Here is a 23768-nt window from a genome sequence, read left to right on the forward strand (position 1 = left end):
CGAGCCTTTTGAGGGCTTCACCTTCACAGCAGGGGCTGTCCAGGCGGATTCCCAAAGGGATTTCTGGAAGCCCCCCTTTGGCCACGGCGGCGGCGGCGGCGGCGGCAGAAGGCCTCCGCCTTGATCCACCTGCTTGGAAGCCAAAGAAGCGCCATCCTCAACCCCCGCAGCCCCCGCAGCCCCATCCCGCCTTGCCCAGGATCGGGGAGACCTTCCCGGGCCAGGACGTTTCCGGCCGCCCCCTCCAGCTCCGGGGCGCCAAGCAGCGCAGCCATCCCCCGCGCGCGATCCTGCCCTGGAGACCCGCGCAGGGGGAGGCAACTGCATGGCGAGCTCGCCGGCAGGAGGAGGACGCCTTTTCCCACTGCGGAAAAACCGCAGCCTGCTCCGCCCCGAGAAGGGCTCCCACGAGTGGGATCGTGCGCAGGAAAGCCCGCGGCTTGGCACCCGAGGAGTCAGGATCCGGCCCCACGAGCGGTTCCAATCGCAAGCTGAGGCTGGGGGGGGCGGTCTCCCCTCTTTCTCCTGAAGCCCCCCATGCTCGGCCTCCTGCCCCGCCTTCCCCACTCACCTCCCGATTCCACCTTCCCGGCGCGCCACGGATCCGCGCAAGCGGGCCGCCCGGCACCGCCGTCCCGCCTCTCCACGAAGCGCCGCGCTCCTCGCTGGACCCTCCGGGACGCAAAGACTGACGCGAGCGCGCAACGGCCCGTCCACACTGGAACTGCCCCTCGGGGGGAGCGGAAAAGCCGGATGGCCGGACCGCGCCGGGAGCCCGCCGCTTCCGTCGGTTTGGCGCAGTCGAAGCCCTCCCGCCTCCCGCAGCTGCGCCGCGAGAGCCGCGCGCACCGGGGGGCGCAGACGGGGGTCCGCACGAGTTTTGCGTGCCCCACCGCGAACCTTGGTGGATCGGGGAGCACGTGGGCCCGCGATCTGTATCAGTTATGGGTGATCATTTCTATTGTCCTTGCATTTTTTTATTTGTTATCCTGACTCGCGGGCAGTCCCATGCCAGGCGTGCGCCCAGGGATCCTCGGAGAATTGCGGGCATCCTGTCGAGGGTGGGAGGGATGCGCGCGGCTCGCCGGCTGCCAGCTGCGCTCCCCTGATCCGGCTTGCAGCCTCCGGGTTTTCCTCTCCGTGTGGGGGGCAGGAAAGGCCGAGGGGCCTCCTGGAGGCGGCTGAAACCGCCGCTCCCTTTCGCTGGACCTGGAGATGGCTCTCCATCTCCGAAACTGCGCCGACTGGCGATTCTGCTGCGGGGGCGGGGGTCCCTGCTGCCACCTTTAGGGGATTTCTGCGGACCCCCCCCCCCACAAAAGTGAAATGCCTGCTGAAATGTAGATTGACCTAGAGAAAGCACTGTGCAGGATGAGGCCTGGCAGGCATGACCTGCACAGAATCCACAGCATTTGCAAGGGTGCCTGGCCGGGCAGCACTTCTGGGCACCCCAGCGCAGGCCTCCTCTGGCGCCAGGAGCTCCAGAGCCCTTCCCTGGACCTTCCTCTGCTGAGGCTTGGCCGCCGCTGTGGGGAGCATCCCAGGCTGGAGAGTCTCTGGGCCGGCTCAGAACCGCTCCGCTCTGCTTGCCGTGATTCCTCAGGCAGGCCAGCCCTTTGGCCTCCAGAAGGCCCCGTGGGATGGCCGGCCGGCCAGCCAGCCAGCGAAGGCGTTGCTGCCAATGTTTCTGTGGTGCTTTTCAGCGCTTACATCCATATATGCCTGACCGCCCCTTGAGATCTGCGGGAGAGGCCCTTCTCCGGGAACCCTCCATGAAAGAAATTCGGAGGGTTGGTACTCGGAGGAGGGCCTTCTCTGTGGTGGCGCCCAATCTATGGAATGCACTCCCCAGAGAGGTCCGCCTGGCGCCGTCGTTATTTGTTTTTCGGCGCCAGGTGAAGACCTTTTTGTTTAAACGTCACTTTAATTGTTAACAATATTTACTTATTTATCTGGCCATTTACTTATTTATCTTCTTTTATATTTTTTATTTATTTTATATTGTTAATTTTAATTTTATATTGTTATTTTTGTATTTTATTGTATTTTATTGTGTTTGTAAGCCGCCCCGAGGCTTCGGCAAGGGGCGGCATAGAAATGTTATAATAATAATAATAATAATTTTCACATTTAATCGATGCAATTACATCTTTTACATCTGCATACTTTCGAAGGGTTTAGGTCAAAAGTAAATGTCATAAATGCTTGATTCAAAAGTAAAATTCAATGCTTTAATGTGAATGTCGATGAATCGGCCACCCAGAGTCCCGATTACTGGAAACAAGTCGGCTAGGAATAAATTTAATGCTAATAATATTACCTTCTTGGATGTCAGGTTGATGTCAGGTTGTTCTTTTGGAGCTTCTTCTCTGGAGAATGGAGGAGGGCTACTCTATTATTATTATTATTATTATTATTATTATTATTATTATTATTAGAACATTTCTATGCCGCCCCTTGCCGAAGCCTCGAGGCGGCTTACAACACAATAAAATACAATACAAAAATAACAATATAAAATTAAAATTAATAATATAAATGAAAAATATAAACGATAGAAAAGAAGTTATAAAAGAAAAGAACTGTCTGGAGCAATCACCTTCATTCATTCATTCATTCATTTATATCCTGCTTTTTTCTAACAATGAAGTCCAAGCGGCTTCCGTCATTTAGAGCCTGCTGCTCTCCATCTCATTCCCACAACAACAGCCCTGTGGGGTAGTTTGGGTTGAGAGCCTGTCACTGCCCCAAAGTCGCCAAGCGGGGACTCGAACTCCGGCCGCCCGAGTCGCAGTCCCGTGCTCTTAACCACTGCGCCACGCTGGCTCTTGTGTCAGCTCCCATCGCGTCTCAAGGAGGAAGATGAGATGAATGAACTGGTGATGCGGCTGCCGCTTCTCGTATCTCTGCAACTGGTAGAGAAACAGAGCTGGGCTCCACTTAGGGCCACAAGGTCGGTGGCCGGTTTGCAGGGGATGCCGTATGAGGCGAGACTGAGGGAACTGGGCCTCTTCAGCCTGGAGAAGACTCAGAGGGGATCTGTTGGGGACATGCAGGTATGTGAGGGGGTGTCACATGGAGGTGGGCAGAGACCTGTTCTCCCCTGCAGAGGAAGGCAGGATGTGCTCCAACAGAGCAAAGCTCAGGGAACCCAGGTTCAAGGTAGATGCCAGGAAGCACTTCCTGACAGTCAGGACCCCGAGGGTGTGGAATGGGCTCCCACAGGAGGTGGTTGGGGCTCCATTGGTGAGGGTGTTCAAGGATAGGCTGGACGTGCACATGGTGGGCATGTCCTGAGCAGAGCCGGCTGGAGCTGGGGGTCAGACTAGATAGCCCGGGAGGCCCCTTCTGACTCACTGTTTCTCTATTTCCCATCTGACTGCATCTGCTCTTCTGGATGTCAGGAAGGGTCTCCTTGTGCTCCGGCAATGGGCCTGACCTATGAGCTCTTTGCAGGATACGGAAGGACATTGCTGGCAGGGAGCAGTAACGCCTCCCATGTTGGAAGAGGAGCAGATAGACCGACTTTTCATAAAATCATGGAATAGTCGAGCTGGAAGGGGCCAAGAAGTTCATGCAGGACTCCAAGTTAAACCAACCCTCTCAGATGAGTGTCCGGTTTCCTCATGGATGTCTCTAGTGTGGGAGAGCCCACCATCTTTCTAGGAAACTGTTTCCACTGTTGCATGGCTCTGAGAGGGAGGAAACTTTTCTTGATATCTTGTCTAAACCTGGGTTGATGCAACGTGACTTGATTATTCTGTGTCCTACCTCTGGTATCAGCAAAAGAGAGAGAGAGAGAGAGAGAGAGAGAGAGAGAGAGAGAGAGAGAGAGAGAGAGAGAGATCCCGTCCTATACATGTATCATCTCAGGGCAGCTTACAAGAACCAAAACAATCAATCAGCAAAACAGCAATTAACAATTAGCGATGTGTATGATGCCAACAGAAACGTATTATCAACAAGAACAAAGTCAAAACCCAAAACAAAAACGTGACTGTTCCACTCTTTCCCTGCAATGTCACAATTTACTCAACCAGCTAGCGCAGCCTTCCTGAGTGGACGCCTCATCATCACCTATTGGTATTTTGTAACTCGGAGCCTCGGTCGCAGATCGGCAGCTGTGACACGCATTTTGGGCGACGGGGCCACCGCAGAGGGATTCAAGAGCCACGTACGGCTCCGGAGCCGCGGGTTGCCAACCCCTGGTGTAGCTGGAAGTACCTGGGCTTGCAATCATGTGGGGACTCCTTATGCGTGAGGCAGGGAGGAAGAGAAAGGATTTGGGAGATGCTGGAGGGATCCAGGAAAAAGGTGTGCTTTTTCACATGCTTGCAGTGAGAAGGAAGAGAGACGGGTGTATGTGTGTATCTGCATGGGGAATCTGTGGGCACAGGTGTCCATGTGTGGGTTGCAGAGAAAGAGGGCAGATGCTTGGCCTGGGATCGAGAGAGAGAGGAATTATTTGGGCAAATGGTGCAGGCAGAGGAAAAGGGTTTGCTCTTGTTCAAAGATAGGCTGGACATGCACATGGTGGGCATGTTGTGAGCGGAGCCGGCTGGAGCCGGGGATCAGGGGTCAGACTAGATGGCCCGGGAGACCCCTTCTGACTTGCTCTGTTTCTATGTTTGTTGTGTTCTCTTTGCTGCTCTTTGTTTCCTTCCATTCCTGCAGACCTAAACAGATTCCATAGAGGGGAAGAGTCCACTGCTAAACACATCAAAAGCTACAAACAATATATTAAAATTGGATAACAATAAAACGGGCTGTCCAGCAAAAGGCTTCCCAGGACAAAGGCGCCTTCCCCATCTCCAATATGTGCCTTTCCAGCTAATAAAGCCAAGGGAATCAATAACCGAGATGAAGCCTGAATGAGGGGAACCTAGACGTCCCTGTTACCACCATATTTCAGAAACTCAGCTGATATTTGACCGAATCCGGGTGCTTTATTCTTCTTCAATATACATAGAGCGAGTCAGAAGGGGTCTCCCGGGCCATCTAGTCTGACCCCCGGCTCCGCTCACGACATGCCCACCATGTGCACGTCTAGCCTATCCTATACATATAGCTTCCTCCACTTCATCTTGAGTAAATCATCCCATATGGACATCCCTGTCAGCGGGAGGTGGACTGCTGAAGTTACCGGTATTGCCGAGCGGGGCTGATTTGACGTCGCTTTAAACTATTCGGCCCAACGCGCGTCCCGTCCTCCTTGTTCAAGGCGTATTTTCCCACGTTTGTCTCTCGCATTTGCTTTCATTGGATAACCGGTCAAATGTCGGGCTCTATGGAATAGCGATTTAGCATCATTCTTTAAGGCTGCTTCTTGACCTTCCCTTCCTTTTTGCTCTAACCAGTTTTTCTTATCTTCCCCGGAGCTACACTTCACCTTCCTATCTAATTCATGGCACTTTGCTTATGCTCCCGCCGCCTCCCGCGGCGCCTGTGTTTGACCGCTGCGGCCCTTGGCCGCCTTCCTTTCATCGATCGGCTTCCAGGTTCTGGCTTGCATCCCTGCCTTTGAGGCTTCACCTCGCAAGCGGGGCTCCTCAGCGGCGCAGGGAGCCGCGGCGCCCCCCCCCCCCCCGGGGCCCCCGGACGGGGCCGGGGGGGGGGGGGCACAAAACTTCCGCGGATCCGCGTTTGGCCCCGCGGCGCGCAGCGGCGACGGCGGCCCTGGTTCGGGCTGGCTTCGCGGCGGCAGCTGCGCCCGGCGCAGCGAGGGCAACCGGGGAGGGAAGATCAGAAGAAGGCGGCGGGATCCAGCTGCGATCCCGCGATCCTGCTTTTGCTCCCTCCCAGGAAGGCCGTCCCGAGGTGGGCGGGCTGCAGAGAGGTCGCTTCCGCCGCTCCGCCCCGGAGGGTTCAGCAAGGAGTGCTGCGCTTCCAGGAGAGGCAGGAAACCGGCGAGGGGCATCCCGGGAGCGAGATCGGCCTGGTGGGCTCCCCCGGTGCGGCGGGAAGGCGACCCCGGGAGGTGAGAGCGGGAAGGGACGGCCAGGGGTCCGGGAGCGGGAGGAGGCCGAGACTCGGCGGGGAGTTGGGGGGCGAGAGGGGAGGGCCCCCAGCCTTCTTTGGCACGGAGGGGACGCTCGCGGGACCTGATCCCGGCTCCTCGGGTGCAACGCGCGCGGGCGCTCCTTTGCGCGCCCCCCGCCCCGCACTCCGCTTGGAAACCCTCGTCGGAGCGGAACCAGCCTCGGGATATCGACCGTCTCTCCCCTAATACTGCAAGCGAGCGCGCCGTGGACTTGTCTCCCCCGCTGGACTTTGCCACCGGCAGGACCGCTTTGCGCCTCCCTGCGCGCGTCTCTGGGGCGGGATCGCGGCGGCGGGTCCTGTGCGCGCCGAGTGCGGGATCGCGGCGCTGCTTCGTGCCGCGGAGCTGGCGGGGGGCGCGGCCGGAAGCGTCCAGCCTGGAAGGAGCCGCGTCGGGTTCCCTCCTGCGGGGCGAGGCGGGGCGGGCTGGGGCTTGCGGGGAGCATCGGGGGGGGGGGGCGCTTCTCGGCCTTCCAAACAGGGGACCGAGGCGGAGGCCAGCCGCTGCCGCCTGTCCCGACAAAGGTTTTCTCCAGAAATCCCCCTGGGAATTCGCCTGGAGAGGCGTTGCTCTGGCGATGAGGGCAGAACAGGCGCGCGGGTGGCTCTCGCTTCTTTCGCAATCCTGGGGGCTCAGGATCCTGCGTTTCCTTCTCCTACGGGCCGGCCTGGCCCTGTCCACCCTCGCCCCCTGAGCAACCTTCTCAACAGCCCTGTGAGGTGGACCGGTATGAAATGCTGCCTGGTGTGGCCAGGGCCTGGCTCCAAGTGGGGTAGCTTCCTGGCTTCCTCCCTCCCCAGACCAGCCCACCTCACTGAGCGGTTGTGAAGATCCGGCAGGGGGGTGTCAGTGTGTGTCGCTCTGGACTCCTTCCAGGAGGAGGATCTGGTGGCCACAACCTTTGGGGTCTGCAAGGTGCCCCGCTTGCCGCCTTTCTTGCCCTCACAGGCAGCTGAAGTGGGACCCACGATCCGGACCGCTCCTCTTGGTGCCGGCGTGGAAAGAGCTGCTGTGCAGCCGGATCAGACCATGGAGGTTCGGGGACAGGCCTTGGGGATGGAGCCCCGGCTGGGTGGGGGGAAGCAGGAGGTCTGAAAGAACACCCCCCCACACACACTTTTCTTGTGCTGCTACCAGATTTCAAAACACCCAAATAGGAAGGCTGTGCATTTTGCTGTTTCCTGCACCTGCGGTCCTGCAGAACACCCCCTCCCAGAGCAACCCACCTCTGTCCTGCTTCACTAAGCAGGAAGTGGCCATGACTGCCCTGCGCATCTGTCCAGAATTGGCGGAAGCAGACTGCTTACATGTGTGTTGGGTGCTTCCTTCCTCCTGGCTCTGGCAGGGTCCCTTGGTGATTTTTGCTCTGCTTGATGAGGGATGTTTCCACATATATGTTTGTAAATTCCCCCTACCCCTGCCGTTCCTAAGTTTATGTTTTGTTTTCCTGAAGAATTCTGAAGGCTGTCGCAACTAGGCCTGGACAAGGAGATTAGAAGTGTTTGCTTGTGGAGTTTGTGGTGTTTGTGTTACATAGGAAGTGTTTGCTCCCAACAGGAAAGTCCTTACTCTGCTGCAATAAGAATTTTTTTCCAATGACTAGAATCACGTGGCTTCTTGCTTACTTCATAACTAGGATTGTGTGACATCCCGTTTACTTTGTGCTTGGGAAAACCTACCGTGTGCCGTTTATTTTGTACGCTGTTTCAGCTTCAGGCTAACACTCAAACAGGCCTTCAAAACCCACTTTTCTTCTGGGCACGTCTTCCCACCATCTTCAGTTGCTAAGGCCTTGGCTGCTTTCTGTGCGTCTTCTGCGAGGGCTCAGTCTTTTTCATGCAGCTGAGATGGAGCCAGCTCTTTGAATTCCCCAGTTTTTCTGGTGTGAGGTGGTGAGCAGCACCCGGAGGGACCTTTCCAGCATGAACCTGGAAGCTCTTGCTTCCAAGCCTTTACTAGCCCCCGGTTCCCACGCACCATTCAGAGGCAAGGGTTGGTTCTCTGCAATGTTCCCCTGGAGCTGGGAAATGTGAGATTGCAAGACAATCTATTTCCCACCACAATGAGGGACACAGTTCCTGGGAAGGGGGGACATAGCAGGACCAAAGGCGATCCAGAGGAGTTCTTAGCATAGCCTTGATTTGTCCTAGTGCTAAAGGACAAACTTCAGCCTTTACATTGTCCTAGCACAAGTCTCTTTAGCCCAGTCTTCAAGGTTCTGTTTTGTTGTAAAGACGAGACCTTTGCTGAACTTGGGTCTTCCAATCAGGTTTCACAAGAGCTTCTTGTCTACAGCGATGGCACTTGTCCACGCACACAAGTACGAAAGTACTCCAACTCACCTTGAATATATGAGACCCTTAACCAACACGTGTTTCAGACAGACAACCAGTACTTGGACATTTGGATGAAGTGAAATAGCACTAGCCGGACCTCACCTGGAGTGATGTGTCTAGTTCTGGGCACCTAAGTTCAAAAGAGATGCAGAAAAGCCAGGAAGGGTCCAGAGGAGGGCAACAAGGAAGATTCGGGTACTGCAGGCAAAGCGCTCTGAGGAAAGATTGAGAGAAGTGGGACAGAGAGAGGAGAGATAGGATAACACCCTACAAGTACCTGAAAGTACCTGTCACAAAGAGGAAGGGCAGAATCTCTTCTCATCTGTTCATCGCTTTATTCTTTTCGAAGCCAGGCCGAAACCTTTTTATTTTCCCAGTGTTTCAAGTCCTGACTGTTTTAACTGGGGTTTTATTGTTAGTTTATTTTTTTAGGACACTATATTGTATTATTACGTTTTGTTTTGTATTGTTAAACCGTCCCGAGACTTCAGTAATGGGACAGTCTAGAAAAGTTTTAAATAAATAAATATTCCAGAGTTCAGGACATGGAATAATGGAGTTAAGTTGAAAGAAAGCAGAAACTAGACAGCAGGAAGAATGTCCTCACGGTCAGGGCAGTACGACGGTGGAACCTGTTGCGGGGGAAGTCGTGGGCTCTCCCTTGTTGGAGACGTTAAAAAAGCGTCTGGACAGCCGTCTGAGGGGGGTTGGGGTGAACTGGTGTCCTGCCACAGTGGGGGGTTGGACCCAGGGCCATCTCAGCGTGTGGGCCTGATGGGCACTTGCCCGTGGGCCCCATACTAATCTGTGTATGTTAACCCTTCAATGCACCTTGTATCATATATGATAATACCAATCAGGCGTATAGTTACTTCACTAATTGCTCATTTAAGTTCTTTTCTGCTTTGTATCGACCACTGACATTTTTATTCCTGTGAGTCGTTGTCATGGGGGCCCCAATACACTGCTTTGCCCGGGGCCCGTAGTGCTGTTAAGACGACCCTGGTTGGACCCGAGGGCCTTCTGGTCCCTTCCAGCTCTGCTATTATAGGATTCCATGAAATCTTATGTTCACGAAGAAAATTCCAGGAAAAGGTGCTTTGTTTATCCCTCAGACTGTTGGGGGGCTGGACTATAGTTTGAAAAATTAAAATTGAAATATTTTTTAAAAAATTAAAATGAATTTAAAAATAATTAAAATGAATGAGCATAAATTAGCATGGTGGGCTGGATCCCGCTCGCGGGCCATAGTTTGAGGACCCATGTTCTACATCTTTACCAAGTAAACCACATGTTTAATCATTGTTACATAAGCCTGATAACTTAAGGCAATGGATAATGCATTTACACAAAGACTCCGAACTTCACACTGAGCAGCAGATCTTTCTTTTTTCGTATCTCATTGTTCAGAACATGGGTTTAAACCTTGCTCGAGCACAAAATGAGAAAAGTGAGAAAAAGCTTTCTTAGCCTTTCTTGGGTGCTGATACAAATAGGATGCGTGTTCTATAACATTGCTGCTTCCAGGCATGTTTTGGAAGGCTTGCCTGCCTTAAAATATCCCCCTCGCCTCTTATCCGGACTGCTGAACGGCCTTTCTGTGTAAAGTAATCCTCTCTCTACATGCAGGTTCTCCAGGAAGCAGTGTCTGTATTGTTTCAACACTTCCTCTAAAGGCTTCTGCTTTAATCTTTTGCACAAACTTATTTCATTTGAGTGCTAGTCTAGGTCCACCTGTGCCTCAGGAGAATTCTCTTGTGCCGTGGCTGAAAGCAGAGCCAATCCAACTCCCAAGGGCACTTTGCATATGCTCAGGAGCCATGTGAATGCTCTTTCTGCCATTCTCACAAGTAGTGGTTTTTTAAAAGCATATTTTTGTTCCTTGCAGAATTCCGGTTCTTCCAGTTCTCAAACTATGGCCCGCCATGCTCATCTGTCTGTCCCACCTCAGAGCTTTTGGGCTCACCTGGAGAAAAGGATCTCCAAGCGAGTCCAAATCTCTGAGCTGGCACAGGTGTACTCAGTGGGGAGATGGCCATCATCAGCTGCCTTCCCCGCATGAGCGTGATCGTGTCCCCCCCACCCCCGAGCATGATCGCGGACATTGCAGCTCTGTCCCTTGAATATGGGCATGCTCTTCCCCACCTCATCTTGGGCTTCTGCTGCAGCCCGAGCAAGTGGAGCAAACGTTTTTAAATTATTTTTTTAAATTTTTAATTTATTTTTATTTAAATTATTTTTATTTTAATTAATTTTTATTTTTATTTTTATTACTTTTTAATTTATTTTTATTTTAATTCTGGTTTATTTTTATTTTAATTAATTCTGATTTATTTTAATTAATTTTTAATGTGCAGTGTGTATAGAAATTTGTTCATATTTTTTTCAAACTATAGTCCGGCCCCACAACAGTCTGAGGGACAGTGAACCTTTTAGTTTGAGGACCCCCTGGATTAGACCATGCAAAGTAAACTACAGTTTAGGTCTTGTTGATGCCTGTAAGAAAACATTATTGGGAAAAGCATGAAATGGAAATCCGTGTCATATAAAAAGTTTTAATGGGCAATTAGTTCTTCTGCAACTTCTGTCACTCCAAACTAATGAAATGCAGTGCCTGAAGCTTTCCACTATGTGTTTCCGTCCAGCCCATTAGAAAAGCCCTTTAAAATCCTCTTATATGCAAACCTGTTTCCTTGCCAAATGAAAAAAAGATGTTGTTGGACTTCCTGGGAGCTAGGGGAAGTCACCCGTCCATTACTTTGGAAGTTCAGTGTGCCAGAGGAACTGTGGGTATTATTATGACAAACTAGCACGTGACATAAAGAGCGAGGGGATGGGGAAAGGGCTTTGGGAGAGACGGGGGTCCCGTGACTTTTGTCTGCTCGTCATATGGGGGTGTGCAGGGGGCAGTGGCTGAGGAGGGCCCCCCGGGCCAGCTTTGGGCCAGGGGCTGATGGAAGCCAGCAGGAGGGAGGGCCTGGGAGCAGCAACGGAGGGGTGAGGTCTGAGGAGGAGGGGCAGATGGATTTGGGATTTCCTGGAGGAATCCTGAGAATAGCTCTTGCTTTAGATAAATAGCTCTTTTGCTTTAGAGCAGCTCTTTTGCGATAGTTCTGATGCTTTCTTGTGGTTGCAGGAAGGAGCAGGAGGGCAAGAGGCCCACGGATTCATGCGGGCAGGATGGGACGGGGGGCTTGTGTGGCTGAGGGAGGGGGAGCACCGTTCTCCTTGGCAGCAACCCGGGGGGGGGAGTGCCCTTCCCAGCATGCCATGCAGGTGGGAACCCATGTGGGGAGCGCTGGGAGGAAGGCACATGGCCCTTTCCAGGAAAATTGTCTTCTGGGTAGACCTTGGCCTGGCCAGAGATACCAGTGGGGGAGGGACAGAGAAAAAAGGGGGGGGAGGAAGTGGAGGGGGTACAAATTGGGGGGGTCCTGGGGGGAGATGGGTTCAAGAAAAGCGGGGAGAGTGCCCTCGCCATCCTCTCAAGATTGGAAGCTGGGGAGGGCCCAGTGTCCATTCCAGAGTCTTGTTGATTGATCTTTGCTGTTGATTGATCTTTGCTTAACAAATCGATAATGCTGCTTGTTGGGCTCTGAAAATTCCCATCCGGGACCAAGGCACAGTCCGGTCTTGTCCTCTCTAAAGGGAGCTTCTCTAGGAGAGCCTGGATCCTATTTCCTTTGTGATGGTCTTTGTTCTTGCTTTGTTGGTGCGCACACACATTTTTATGCCACAGAATCGGTGTTTTATTAGAGTTGCATAAGATGACTATGTCTCCTGTGCTGTGATCTAAACTTTTGCTGTCGATGCAACACCCTTAAAAAGTTAGTTGCACTTTCTTCATGGAGATGTTTCATTGCCTCGCTGCCTAGCGCTGATCCGTATCACACTGGCTGTGATGTCTTTATGGAAACCTGGACAAACCTAGATAAATGCCATCCTGGAGAAACCTAGGATTCAGCAGGGCATACACAGAGGAAAAGGAAGAATAATGGAGATGTTGAAATAAAAGGTGCCAAATTCCGCTTGAGCTCAGCTGAGTTCCTCAGTTTCAACCTTTCAGTTGTAACAAGATTTTCATTTTCTCTTTCTTCACAACCAGGTGAATGGCAAGAATCTAGACGTTTTATGGATCCCCGTGTCATATCATCAGAAACAAGTTGGTATGAAGTGTGGAAAGAGATACTTGACTATGAAATGGAATAAGAAATATGAATAAAACCATACAAAGGAGAGGGATAATCCTGTAGTTCTCAGGGATTTGGAAAGCACAACACTTAATTACAGAAGATGACAAACGGAAGGAAAGGAGAACGAAATTGGAAAGAAATACAACATTTAGAATCTACAAGGACTGAAGGATTGTACATGATGTTAGAAGAACATCCATATAGACGCAAGGTTTCCTTGACTTCAAAGAACCCACATTGTGGAGAACCCAGATGAATACATGTCAGGTGGAAAGGGCCTCAGACAGAGCAGAAGTCATTGCGAACATCAAGAATCCCACATTCCATATAGATGCATGGAAAGTGGCAAAGCTTACAGTATGTGCACAGACCTTAATACACATCAGAGAATACATGTGGAGGAGAAGCCATTTAAATGCATGCAGTGTGGAAAGAGCTTTATAACAAATGTGATCTTACTGTACATATAAGAACACACACTGGGGAGAGGTCATATAAATGCACAGAATGTGAAAAGGGCACTGGAGCAACTGGAGGTCTTGCTAGACATCAGGGACTGCATCCTGGGGATAGGCCATGTAAAGGCATGGAATGTGGAAAGAGCTTTCGTGAAACTGGTGGTCTTAAAAACATCAAAGAATCCACACTGGGGACAGGCTGTATAAATGCATGGAATGTGGGAAGAACGTCAAAGAGAAGAATCATCTTGGTGTACATGCTTGAACACACACTGGGGAGAGGCCATACGTATGCATGGAGTGTGGAAAGAGCTTCTGTGTGACTGGAGGTCTTACAAAACATCAAAGAATCCACACCGGGGAGAGGCCATATCAATGCATGGAATGTGGGAAGAGCTTCAACAGGAAACATCACCTTGTTCTACATGCAAGAATGCACAGAGCAGACAGGCCGTATACATCCGTGGAATGTAGAAAAAGCTTCAGTTTCCGGTGGAAATCTTACTCAGCCTCAAAGAAGCCACACTGGGGAGAGGCCCTTCAAATGCATGGAATGCGGAAAAAGCTTCAGTCAAGGTATAAATCTTACCATCAAAGAACCCACACTGGGGAGAGGCCATTCCAATGCATGGAATGTGGAAGACCTTCCATCAACTTGCAGGTCTTATTTACCATCAAAGGTTTTACTTACCATTTCTGGGGAAAACCATATAAATGCATGGAATGTGATAAGAGCTTCTCTTGCCATGGAAGCATTACTAAGCATCAAAGATCCCACATTGGGTTGTCAAGTTGAACTGCAGGAAGATGGGCTTCAGAAGCAGGTTCTGTCCCATTTCTCCACTGAACTACACTGAATTCAGCAAACCACTGATTCAGCACGGAAGCACAAGGCAGGCGTCTGGAAATCCGACAACGTGGGAAATGTGCAGGATGTAGCAAAAAGCCCAACAAGTCCAAGATTCCCTTTGCAGAGTTTGGCACCTCAGGCAAATTTTCCACTTTTGCGCCCCGGTGTCCCTACTGTACATTTAGAAACTTGACTTTCTCCAAGAGACTTTATGATTAATCTTTAATTATGTGACTCTTTATCACTATTTCACCCCACCTTGATCACTTCACGACTTGGACACAAACAAGCCTGGTCTCTCAATCGGAGCCTCTTAGTTATTCCGCAGTTTCGCATCCAGGTTTTCCTGCACCATTCCTCCGAAGGTTGTTCACTTCCGGTGTGTAGCGACATTGAGAGAGACTGCAGCATTTCTGAACGATTCTGCTCTTCTGGATGTCCAGAAGGCCAGCCTCCGTTTCTTCCTTTCCTATGTGTCCCTTCCAGATTGCTGAAGGGCTTTCCAGGCTGAAAATAGAGGTGCTTCTCATACTGGAAGAGGAGCGAGTTAATGGTGAGACTGGAATTTCCTGGACATGCAATTGTGTTGCCTTGGAGGTTATGGAAGCAGAGTTGAGATCTATGTAGGCTGCAGGATGAGGCCCGTTCGGGTCTCTCTGTATTGCATTTTCAGCCCCCCTGCAGATTCAGCCTTCTGGAATTCCCGGATGCAGGGCCCACATCTTGAGCTTGTGCTCCCGCTTCCCGCTTCCCCAAGCTTTGATGGTTTCCCAGCTTTTCCCATTTCCAAAGGGAACTGTGTAACTGGCAAGAAGAGGCTTCGGGTGCCTCTTGTGTTCATTTTGAGCATTTGGGCTCCCTCTGACCTGTTGCATCTTGCCTGCTGCTTTCGCTTTCGTGTTCCCCTGCCACCTGGAGGTGGCTTCTCGGCGCTCATCCGTGTCGGAAAGAGCTACGATCAGCCTCTAATCCTTGCTGCCTGCACCGATCCTGGAAAAGGGCTGTGAAAGTGTGGATCTGGTACACTGTTCAAATCAAAGCACGGGGACATGCAGAGCAGAGGTGGGTAAACGAGGAAACGCCAGGCAGGTATCTATGAACACGTCACATGGGTTTTGTCAAACCTATTATCACTCTGTTCTGGCATTTTCCTCATATGTGGAGCAGACCTTCCATCTTGCTCCTCCTGTAAATTGAGCAAATTCAGTTTTTTTGCAGAGAATTCTGGCGTTTGTGTATATTTTAATTCTGTTCATATTGTTGACATTAATATTGTCTGTCTATGGACTGGAGAAAGAGCTTCAGCAAACTCCTGTTCCTCCACATGCTGATTCCTATTTTGAACCCTGAAACATGATTTTCTACAAATAAAAATGGATTTCTCAGAATAAAACCAAAATTCAATCACAACTTATTCAATTAACAATGAAAAGGAAAGGATGAATCAGAAAATTAGCTAGGTGGAACTGTCTTGGCCACACAAACCCGCCGGGGAGGCCAAACTGAAGAGGGTGAACTTCAAACGCTGGGTTGTCCATCTGGGGCACTAGGAAGAAAGCTCATTTGGGCTATTTCAATTTTGAAGCAGAAGGGCTGACACTGAGCCAGAGAGGGCAATCTTTGGAAGCAGTCCCTAATGGTTAAAGAAGTCGGCTGCTTCTGCCCACCATTTTTGTTAGCTAAGCAGGAGGCTTCCAGCGGGACTGGCCCAAATGGGCCAAGAGCAGGACAGAGGCGAAAGCAGAATCGGAGGCTCTTGGGAGGGGAGGGGAGGCGAGCCTCCTTGGCCAGTGGCTGGCTGGCTGAGTCTTTGTGCAGGGGGAACTCCTGGAGCAGCTGGGCCGCCGTCCTGGGATCTTCTGCCAGGAGCTGTGCTGAGGTCTTGACCGGTTTCTGCAGTGCTCTTCGGGCAACGGGGATTTCAGGAGCAGCCGAAGCAGAACAAGAAAGTGCTTTTCTCGGCAGGAACACACGGAGGTGGGAGGGTGTGGGAAAGCAGAGATAAAGGCATTGCAGGCTTAGAGAAAGGGGGGTGCAGAATTCACCCCCGAAGTGCCCTGTGCTGGGCCAGCCATCGGTCCTGTCCCACCAGGTGGCTGGAATAGAGCACAAGGCATGGGGCTTCGCCGTGGGGCGTTGGCACTGGATCTGTCTGGCTGCCCTGAGCAAGAGACCTCAGCAGGGAGGGCGAGCGTGGACTACCCCCACCAGCATGCCCTGCAGGGGAGGAGCTGGAAGCAGAGCATTCTGGGAGAAGAATCCCGCACCTTGAGGGACCCATTGGGTCTGGGGGAAGGTGCCAGGAGGGGAAATTCAGGCTGACCTAGGGTTTGGGGGAGCAGCGCCACCTCCTCGAGATGAAGCTTGTGCAGGGGGAGGGGGGAAGAGGCAGGTGGCCATTCCTGGAAGGAGAATTGGGCTGTGGGACCCCTTGACCTGGCAGGAGAGCGAGAGTCAGTGGGGAGGGAGAGACAGGAAGGGCAGGAGGAGGAAGGGAAGGGTGGTAGAAATTTCTGGGGAGAAAAACAGTTCAAGAAAAGCGGAAGGAGTACCACAACTATCCTCTCAGGAGTCAAAGGGGATGCAGGACCCGGTGCCTAATTCCTTGGTGCAGAATGTGTCCAAGGCCTCTCAGCGTTTCCATTCCAGGATCCCCCTCTTGGGAGTCCCCCCAGTGATGAATGCGGAGCAGCTGGTGTTATTTTATCCTCACAACAACAACCCTGTGAGGTAGGCTAGGCCAAGAGGGAGCGACCGGCCCACGTCACCCAGGAGCTTCACAAACAGGTGGGGCCTGGAACCCAGATCTCCCAGGACCTCGGTCCAGTGCCGTGACCACCCTGCCCCTCCGGGTGTCAGCTGAGCGTTCCCGCTGGTCTCCATGGGGCTGGGGAATAAAATAGGTCCGGATAACATCACCGGGAAGCGGGTGGCCGCTTCCTGCTGGCCAAGGGGTGGGTGGGGCAGGGAGCAGCTGCGGATGCCGCCATGGCCAAAGGCGCTTCTTCCTTCTGCACCATTCTTTGGGAACATTTGACTGGACCCCTGCGCATGAGCTGAAGCGGGGAAAGCCCTCTGGTGGGTATCACTCGGCTTGCAGGCTGCGAGTGGAAGGCGGTGTCTTTCCTTCTCTCTCAGTGCCAGCCTCGCTCATGCCCTTCCTCAGCCCTCAACCTGCCGTCCCTTCTGACAACCCTGGAAGTCCGATGGGTGTGAGAGCTCGTCGAGGCGTGCAGCCCGGGATGTAAACAATCCACACATTCTAGAGCAATAAAACTAAAGTCCTTTAATGCTAATTGTCTACAAGATTTACAACTCTATAGATAAGTTCCCTAATAGCGGACCTTGCTAAACAGATGTTAACTCTCTAATGGCGTCTCTTCCCAAGCCCACGTGGGATCATTCTCCCAAGTCACGCCTTTCCTCCCTCTTACGGAATAAATTTTGCCGCTGTTCATACCTGCGTAAAATACATCTGTTCTGGGCCCTTGAAAATTCCACGACACCCGTTGTGTCTTCTGTTTCTGGCTCAGGGAGATCAGCATCAGTGGGGGAAGAGGCAGTTTGCTCTGCCTCCTTCTGAGTAGAACTTGCAGCTCCCTCTTTCTCGTGACTCCCTGTCTCTGCTAAAGGTCCAGGCGTTCACTCAATGTGCTGCGGGTCAGAGGAAGACGCAGCAGCTGGCTCAGCCGTCCCTGCGTTGGGTTGCGGGGTCGACTCTTGGGCACTGGGTGTCAAGTGCAAGGTCTCCTCGCGAGTCACTGTTTCTGTCAGGGCTTCATGCACGACAGAGCCTGCCTGTGTTTAGTTACTGTTTATTTATTTAAAGCTTTTCCATCCTATCCTTCACTAAAGTCTCAGGGTGGTAATTCAGTAGAAGCACAGCTTCAGACATCAATTAACAACATGTAAAACCCATCTTTAAAACAACACCAACATTTAAAATGTTGTAGAAAATAAAAAGGTGTTGGACTGGTGCCGAAACGAATAAAGTGTCAGTGCCAGATGCACCTCTCTGGGGAGCATTTTCCGTAATGGGTGCCACCACAGAGGAGGCCCTTCTCCTGATCTCCTTCAAAGAGGGCTCCCAAAGAAGGACCTCCAATCCAGATCTTAGCGGGTGGGCAGGTATGTATGGAAGGAGACACTCTGTTGGGCTTCACCCGTTGGGATCCCGTCTCTGAGCTTCCCCTGCTGAAGAGCTCCACGGGTGTCCTTCGGCCAAGTCCGGAAGAGCACAGACCTCAGATGCCGACAGCCATGACATGTAGGGAAATGGGTCTCTCCCCTTTTGCAGAAGAGGGCAGAATGTGTTCCCATGGGGAAAACTTAAGGAGCTCGGCTTCAGCTTGGATGTAAGGAAGTCTTTCCCGACAGGATATGGAATGGGCTTCCTAAGGAGGTCGTGGAGGCCCCATCAGTGAGGGTGTTCAAGGAAAGATTGGACAACCACGTGTTGGGGATGGCATGAGCGGAGCTGGCTGGAGGCAGGGGTCAGGCTAGATGGCCTCGGATGCCCCTTCTGACTCACTTTGTTTCTGTGTTTCTGTCCTTTTAGCACTTTGGCAGGCCAGCTGGGGGCTCAGTAGGGAAGGTGGACAAAGAGCCGACATTGGATTTCACGTACTGATGTAATGAGCAGGGGCTTGATTGTTAATGAGTGTGCGCTTAAAAGTTAGGCCATGTTTATCAGACTGGCATGGGCTTCACTTGCTCCCATCAGCTGCCGCATGACCTTGCTTATTAACCCAAGAACGACCCTGCCGATCAATTGATTGACTGCTAGGTATCTTTTATTAGAGTAGCATATGCTGGCTTATGGTGAGGAGGAGTATTCTACCAAACGAGTGGAGCTGGGCAGGATGATATGCTTGTGATCCACATAACATCAAAGCTCCCACCTATATCAGGTAAGCTTTTGCTGCAAGGAACAGGGTATAAAACGAGCACTTGGCCCAACCCATCTTTGCTAGGATTTTGTGGACCAGCAAAGTTCAGTGTTCATCCATTCCAGCCAACGGGAGCCTCTGCCTGATCGTAGCCGCCACTGAGCGCATTATAAAGTACTCGGAAGATCAATGCTTGTAATCAGACTCTGGCCTGGCATATTGTTTCTTTGGGATTCCTAGAAGATTTGCACCAGGTGGATACTCTCTAGTTTGTTTCCTGGCATCTCTAGGTGGGGCTTTAAAGATGGTTGTTGGGGTCTAAGACACTTATGCCTCTTCTCTACAGGCAGCTGCTCCAGGGCAGCTGGCCATGGATTGCATCTTTTCTTCTTTGCCATGGTCCTTGTTGTTCTTGCTTTGTTTGCACGCACACACACTTTTTATGCCGCATAAATTACGGGTACCCACGATCTCTCCTGTGCGTTGATCTAAGCTTTTGTGTTTTCTTTCCCTTTGACGATGTTTCACTGCTTTGCTCTGCAGAGTTGATCTGCATCTCTCCGTATGTGATATCTTTATGGAATACTGTAGAAACCAAGGATACAGCAGGGCGTAAAAAGAGAAAAAGGGAGAATACTGAAGATGTTGGAATGAGAGGTGCCAAATTTGGCTTGAGTTCAACTGAGTTCATTCGTTTCAGCCTTTCACACATAACAAGATTTTCATTTTTTTTCTTTCTTCACAATCAGGTGACTGGCAAGACTCTAGAAGTTATATTGATCCCCGTGTCATGTCATCAGGAAGAAGTCAGCATGAAGTGTGAAAGGAGATTCTTGACTATGAAAAGGGATAAAGAAAGATGATGAAAACCATACAAAAGAGAGGCATAATCCTGTAATTCTTGGGGTTTTGGAGACCTCAACACTAAATTCAGCAGTTCACAAAAGAAAGAAAAAGAGAAGGAAATGGGAAAGAAATGCAACATTCAGAATCTACAAGAACTGAGTGAATGGACAGAATCTTAAGAGAGCATCCAGGCAGACATGATGAATCCTTGACGTAAAGAATCCATGCTGAGGAGAAACCAGATGAAGATGTATGATGTGAAAGAAGCCTCTGAGAAAAAAGTCTGAGTGAGTATCAAGGATCCAACCATTGGGACCCCAGATAAGATCATGGAAGTTGGACAGAGCTTCAGTGAAAGTCGCCGTCTTCCTAAAGATGAAACCGTCCACACTGGAGAGCAGCCATATACATGCATGGGAAGTGGAAAAGGCTTCGGTATATGTGCAGACCTTGAAAGACAGGAGGGAACACATGTGGAAGAGAAGCCATTTAAATGCATGGAATGTGGGAAAAGCTTTACGAAGAAAGTTAAACTTATTATACATGCAAGAACCCACACTGGGAACAGGCCTTATAAATGCATGGAATGTGGGAAAAGCTTTAAACATAATTCTGACCTTATAGTACATACAAGAACTCACACTGGGGAGAGGCCATATAGATGCATGGAATATGGGAAGAGCTTCAGTGGCACTGGAGGTCTTACTAGACATCAAAGAACCCACACTGGGGAGAGGCCTTTTGAATGCATGGAATGTGGGAAGAGCTTCAAACAGAAATATCATCTTATTGTACATGCAAGAACCCACACTGAGGAGAGGCCCTTTAAATGCATAGACTGTGGGAAGTGCTTTAAACGGAAAGCTCATCTTATTACGCATGCAAGAACCCACACTGGAGCCAGGCCATATAAATGCATGGAATGTGGGAAGAGCTTCAGTGAGAGTGGAACCCTTGCTAGACATCAAAGGCTACATACTGGAGAGAGGCCCTATAAATGCATAGAATGTGGGAAGAGCTTCATTGAAACTAGAAGTCTTAGTAGACATCAAAGAACCCACACTGGGGAGAGGCCCTATGAATGCATGGAATGTGGCAATAGGTTCAAAGAGAAATCTGATCTGACTGCACATAAACGAACGCACACTGAAGAGAAGCCATTTCAATGCATGGAGTGTGGAAAGTGCTTTAAAAGGAATGCTCATCTTATTACACATGGAAGAACGCACACTGGGGAGAGGCCATATAAATGCATGGAATGCGGAAAGAGCTTCAGTGAGAGTGGAACTCTAGCTAGACATCAAAGGTTGCATACTGGGGAGAGGCCCCATAAATGCATAGAATGTGGGAAGAGCTTCATTGAGACAAGCAGTCTTGCTAGACATCAAAGAACCCACTTCGGGGACTTGCCCTACGAATGCATGGAATGTCAAAACAGGTTCGAAAAGAAGTCTGATCTTACCATACATGAACAAAGACAAGCTGAGGAGAAGCCCTATAAATGCATGGAATGTGGGAAGTGCTTTAAAGGGAATGCTCATTTAATGATACGTGCAAGAACCAGCACTGGGGAGAAGCCATATAAATGCATAGAGTGTGGGAGGAGCTTTAAACGGAAGGCTCATCTTATTATACATACAAGAACCCACTCTGGTGACAGGCCATATAAATGCATGGAATGTGGAAAAAGCTTCAGTCAGAGTGGAAGTCTCACTCAGCATCAAAGAACCCACACGGGGGAGAGACCATATCAATGCATGGAATGTGGGAAGAGCTTCAGTCAGAGTGGAAGTCTCACACAGCATCAAAGAACCCACACTGGAGAGAGGCCGTATCAATGCATAGAATGTGGCAAGAGTTTCAGACAGAAATCTTATCTTATTGTACATGCAAAAACCCACATTGATGAAAAGCTCTATATATGCATGGAATGTGGGAAGAGCTTTAAACGAAAACATCATCTTACTATACATGCAAGAATGCACACTGGAGATGGGCCATATATGCATGGAATGTGGAAAAAGCTTCAGTTTCCCTGGAAGTCTTCTTAACCATCAGAGAAACCACACTGGGAAAAGGCCATTCAAATCCATGGAATATGGAAAGAGCTTCAGTCAGAGTGGAAGTCTCACTCAACATCAAAGAACCCACATTGAGGAGAAGCCATATAGGTGCATGGATTGTGGAAAGAACTTACGTCAGTATCTTACCAAGCATGGAAAAAAACACTAGTCTTTCAAATGAATGGAACATGGAAAGAGCTTCAGACTTAATCAATGTTGTGCTAACCATCGTGGAACCCTCATTCAAGAAAAGCCATTTGAATGCATAGAATGTGGCAGGAGTTTCAGAGATGGGAGAACCTAAGTCAATACCAAAGCACTCATATGGAGTAAGAATGGCTTAAATTCAGAGAGAGCACTTCAGCAATACTGGGCACATATTCTCCTCCACACGAAAGGGCTCACAAAGGAAGAAAACCTGGGATCCTTAGATTTTTGCAGAGTTTCAACTATGCTGGAGCATGTCCTGCCCTCATTGGTGATGCGACGAGCTCTGGGGTCAATAGACAGAAAAATCATCAGGTGAATGCAAAATTGGCTGCTAAATCGAAGACCCGGAGTGCTCATCAAGGGCACCTTCTCATCCTGCAGGAAGCGGCAAGTGGGGTGCCACAGGGTTCAGTCCTTGGTCCAGTGCTCCTCAACATCTTCATTAATTATTTGATGAGGGAGTCCAAGGATTGATAATCTGATTTGAGGATGATACAAAGCTGGGCGGAATAGCGAACACCCTGGAAGACTGAGGGAAGATCCAAGGCAATCTTGATAAACTTTAATGCCAGGCTGAAAGCAACAGAAGGAAATTCAATAGGGATCCATTCCAGGTGCTTCAGCTAGGAAAGAGAAACCAAGTGCATCAATACAAGATGGGGAATATGTGGCACAACACAACTGAAAAAGAAAGACCTTGGGGTAATTGTGGACAACAGGCTGAATATGAGCCAACAAGGTGATGCAGCTGCCAAAACGGCAAATGCTATTTTGGGATGCATTAACAGAACTATTACTTCCAGATTGCAAGAAGTCATAGTTCCCCGTACTCTTTTTTAATTAAATTTTATTAATTGATCAAACATAATGCAATTAATATAATAGTAATAAACTGAATTAAGCATTACTAATAGACTGAATTAAACAATACAATAATAACAGTGCTACCTCCACCAGGAACAACACATCATGTAAGATCATTTATTTATTCAGGTTGCCCCACTCAGTTCCCTTCCAGAACTTCATTGACTCTTGTGATGGTTCACACCCCTTTTCTTTGATTAAGACATATTCCATAAATGGTCTCCAAATATTTTCAGAATTGTTTTTACTTATCAAACCTTTTTTCCATTTAATATCACAAGTTAATTTATCATTAATTGCTATATTCTAAACTTCTTTATAGCAATCGTGTATTTTATAATCATCTTTTATTTTCCAGTTCCTTGCTATTAATCTTATTGCTGTTAATAAATTTGTCATCAGTTCTTTAATATGTTGTCCCATCTGTTCTCTAATGACAATAATGGTAGTCCAGGGTCTGATTCAATGTTTAAATTCAATATTTTACTAATTTCTTTGAAAACCACTTCCCAAAACTCATTTATATATTTACACTTCCACTACATATGGAGATATGTACCCATTTCCCAGCTGCATCTCCAACATACATTGAAAAATTAACTATTCTAACTGGAGTTATGTACCATTTGCAAACTAATTTATAAAAATTCTCTTTAATTCTTATTGACATAATTTTTAAAATTCTCTTGTCCCAAATATCATTCCATCCTTCAGTACTAATATTTCTTTTTAAATCTATTTCCCAAGACTCTTTCAGAGGACCATATCGGTCTTCCCCTTCTAATAATTTGTTGTAAATTTTACTTGTCATTCCTCTCATCCACATATCTTGTTTTTCTTTCTGTAAAATTTTATCTTCAGATCTCTACATTTGCCATTTTTCTTCAACCAATGATCTAATTGAAGTATATTATACCAAATTACTTTATCCTGTCCCAGTGTTGCTTGTATGATTTCTTTACACTTCATTTCCTCTAACCAATCTTCCAACCTGATAGCATGTTTGATCTTCCATACTT

General features: G+C 49.5%; 1 protein-coding gene across 5 annotated transcripts in view; it reads left to right on the forward strand.

Annotated features, from left to right (window-relative positions):
* The first annotated feature begins 5873 nt into the window (after positions 1–5873).
* Positions 5874–23768, forward strand: part of LOC123021696 (zinc finger protein 260-like) — a 29582-nt gene continuing 11687 nt past the window's right edge. Inside the window, exons 1-3 of one of the 5 annotated variants that reach the window (XR_006414381.1) lie at positions 5874–5977; positions 12482–14939; positions 19516–22624. Coding sequence is in view for 3 of the 5 variants with exons in the window: in XM_044426715.1 (XP_044282650.1) it covers positions 19942–21663 (1722 nt within the window). In the remaining 2 variants the exon portion in view is untranslated. Of the gene's footprint in view, positions 5978–12481; positions 14940–19515; positions 22793–23768 lie in introns of those variants that run through there. The other 4 variants (XR_006414382.1, XM_044426715.1, XM_044426717.1 and 1 more) reach the window with 4 other exon arrangements.

The sequence above is a fragment of the Varanus komodoensis genome, unplaced genomic scaffold (genome assembly GCF_004798865.1).
Source record: "Varanus komodoensis strain SLA01 unplaced genomic scaffold, ASM479886v1 scaffold172, whole genome shotgun sequence".
NCBI classification, from domain to species: Eukaryota; Metazoa; Chordata; class Lepidosauria; order Squamata; family Varanidae; genus Varanus; species Varanus komodoensis.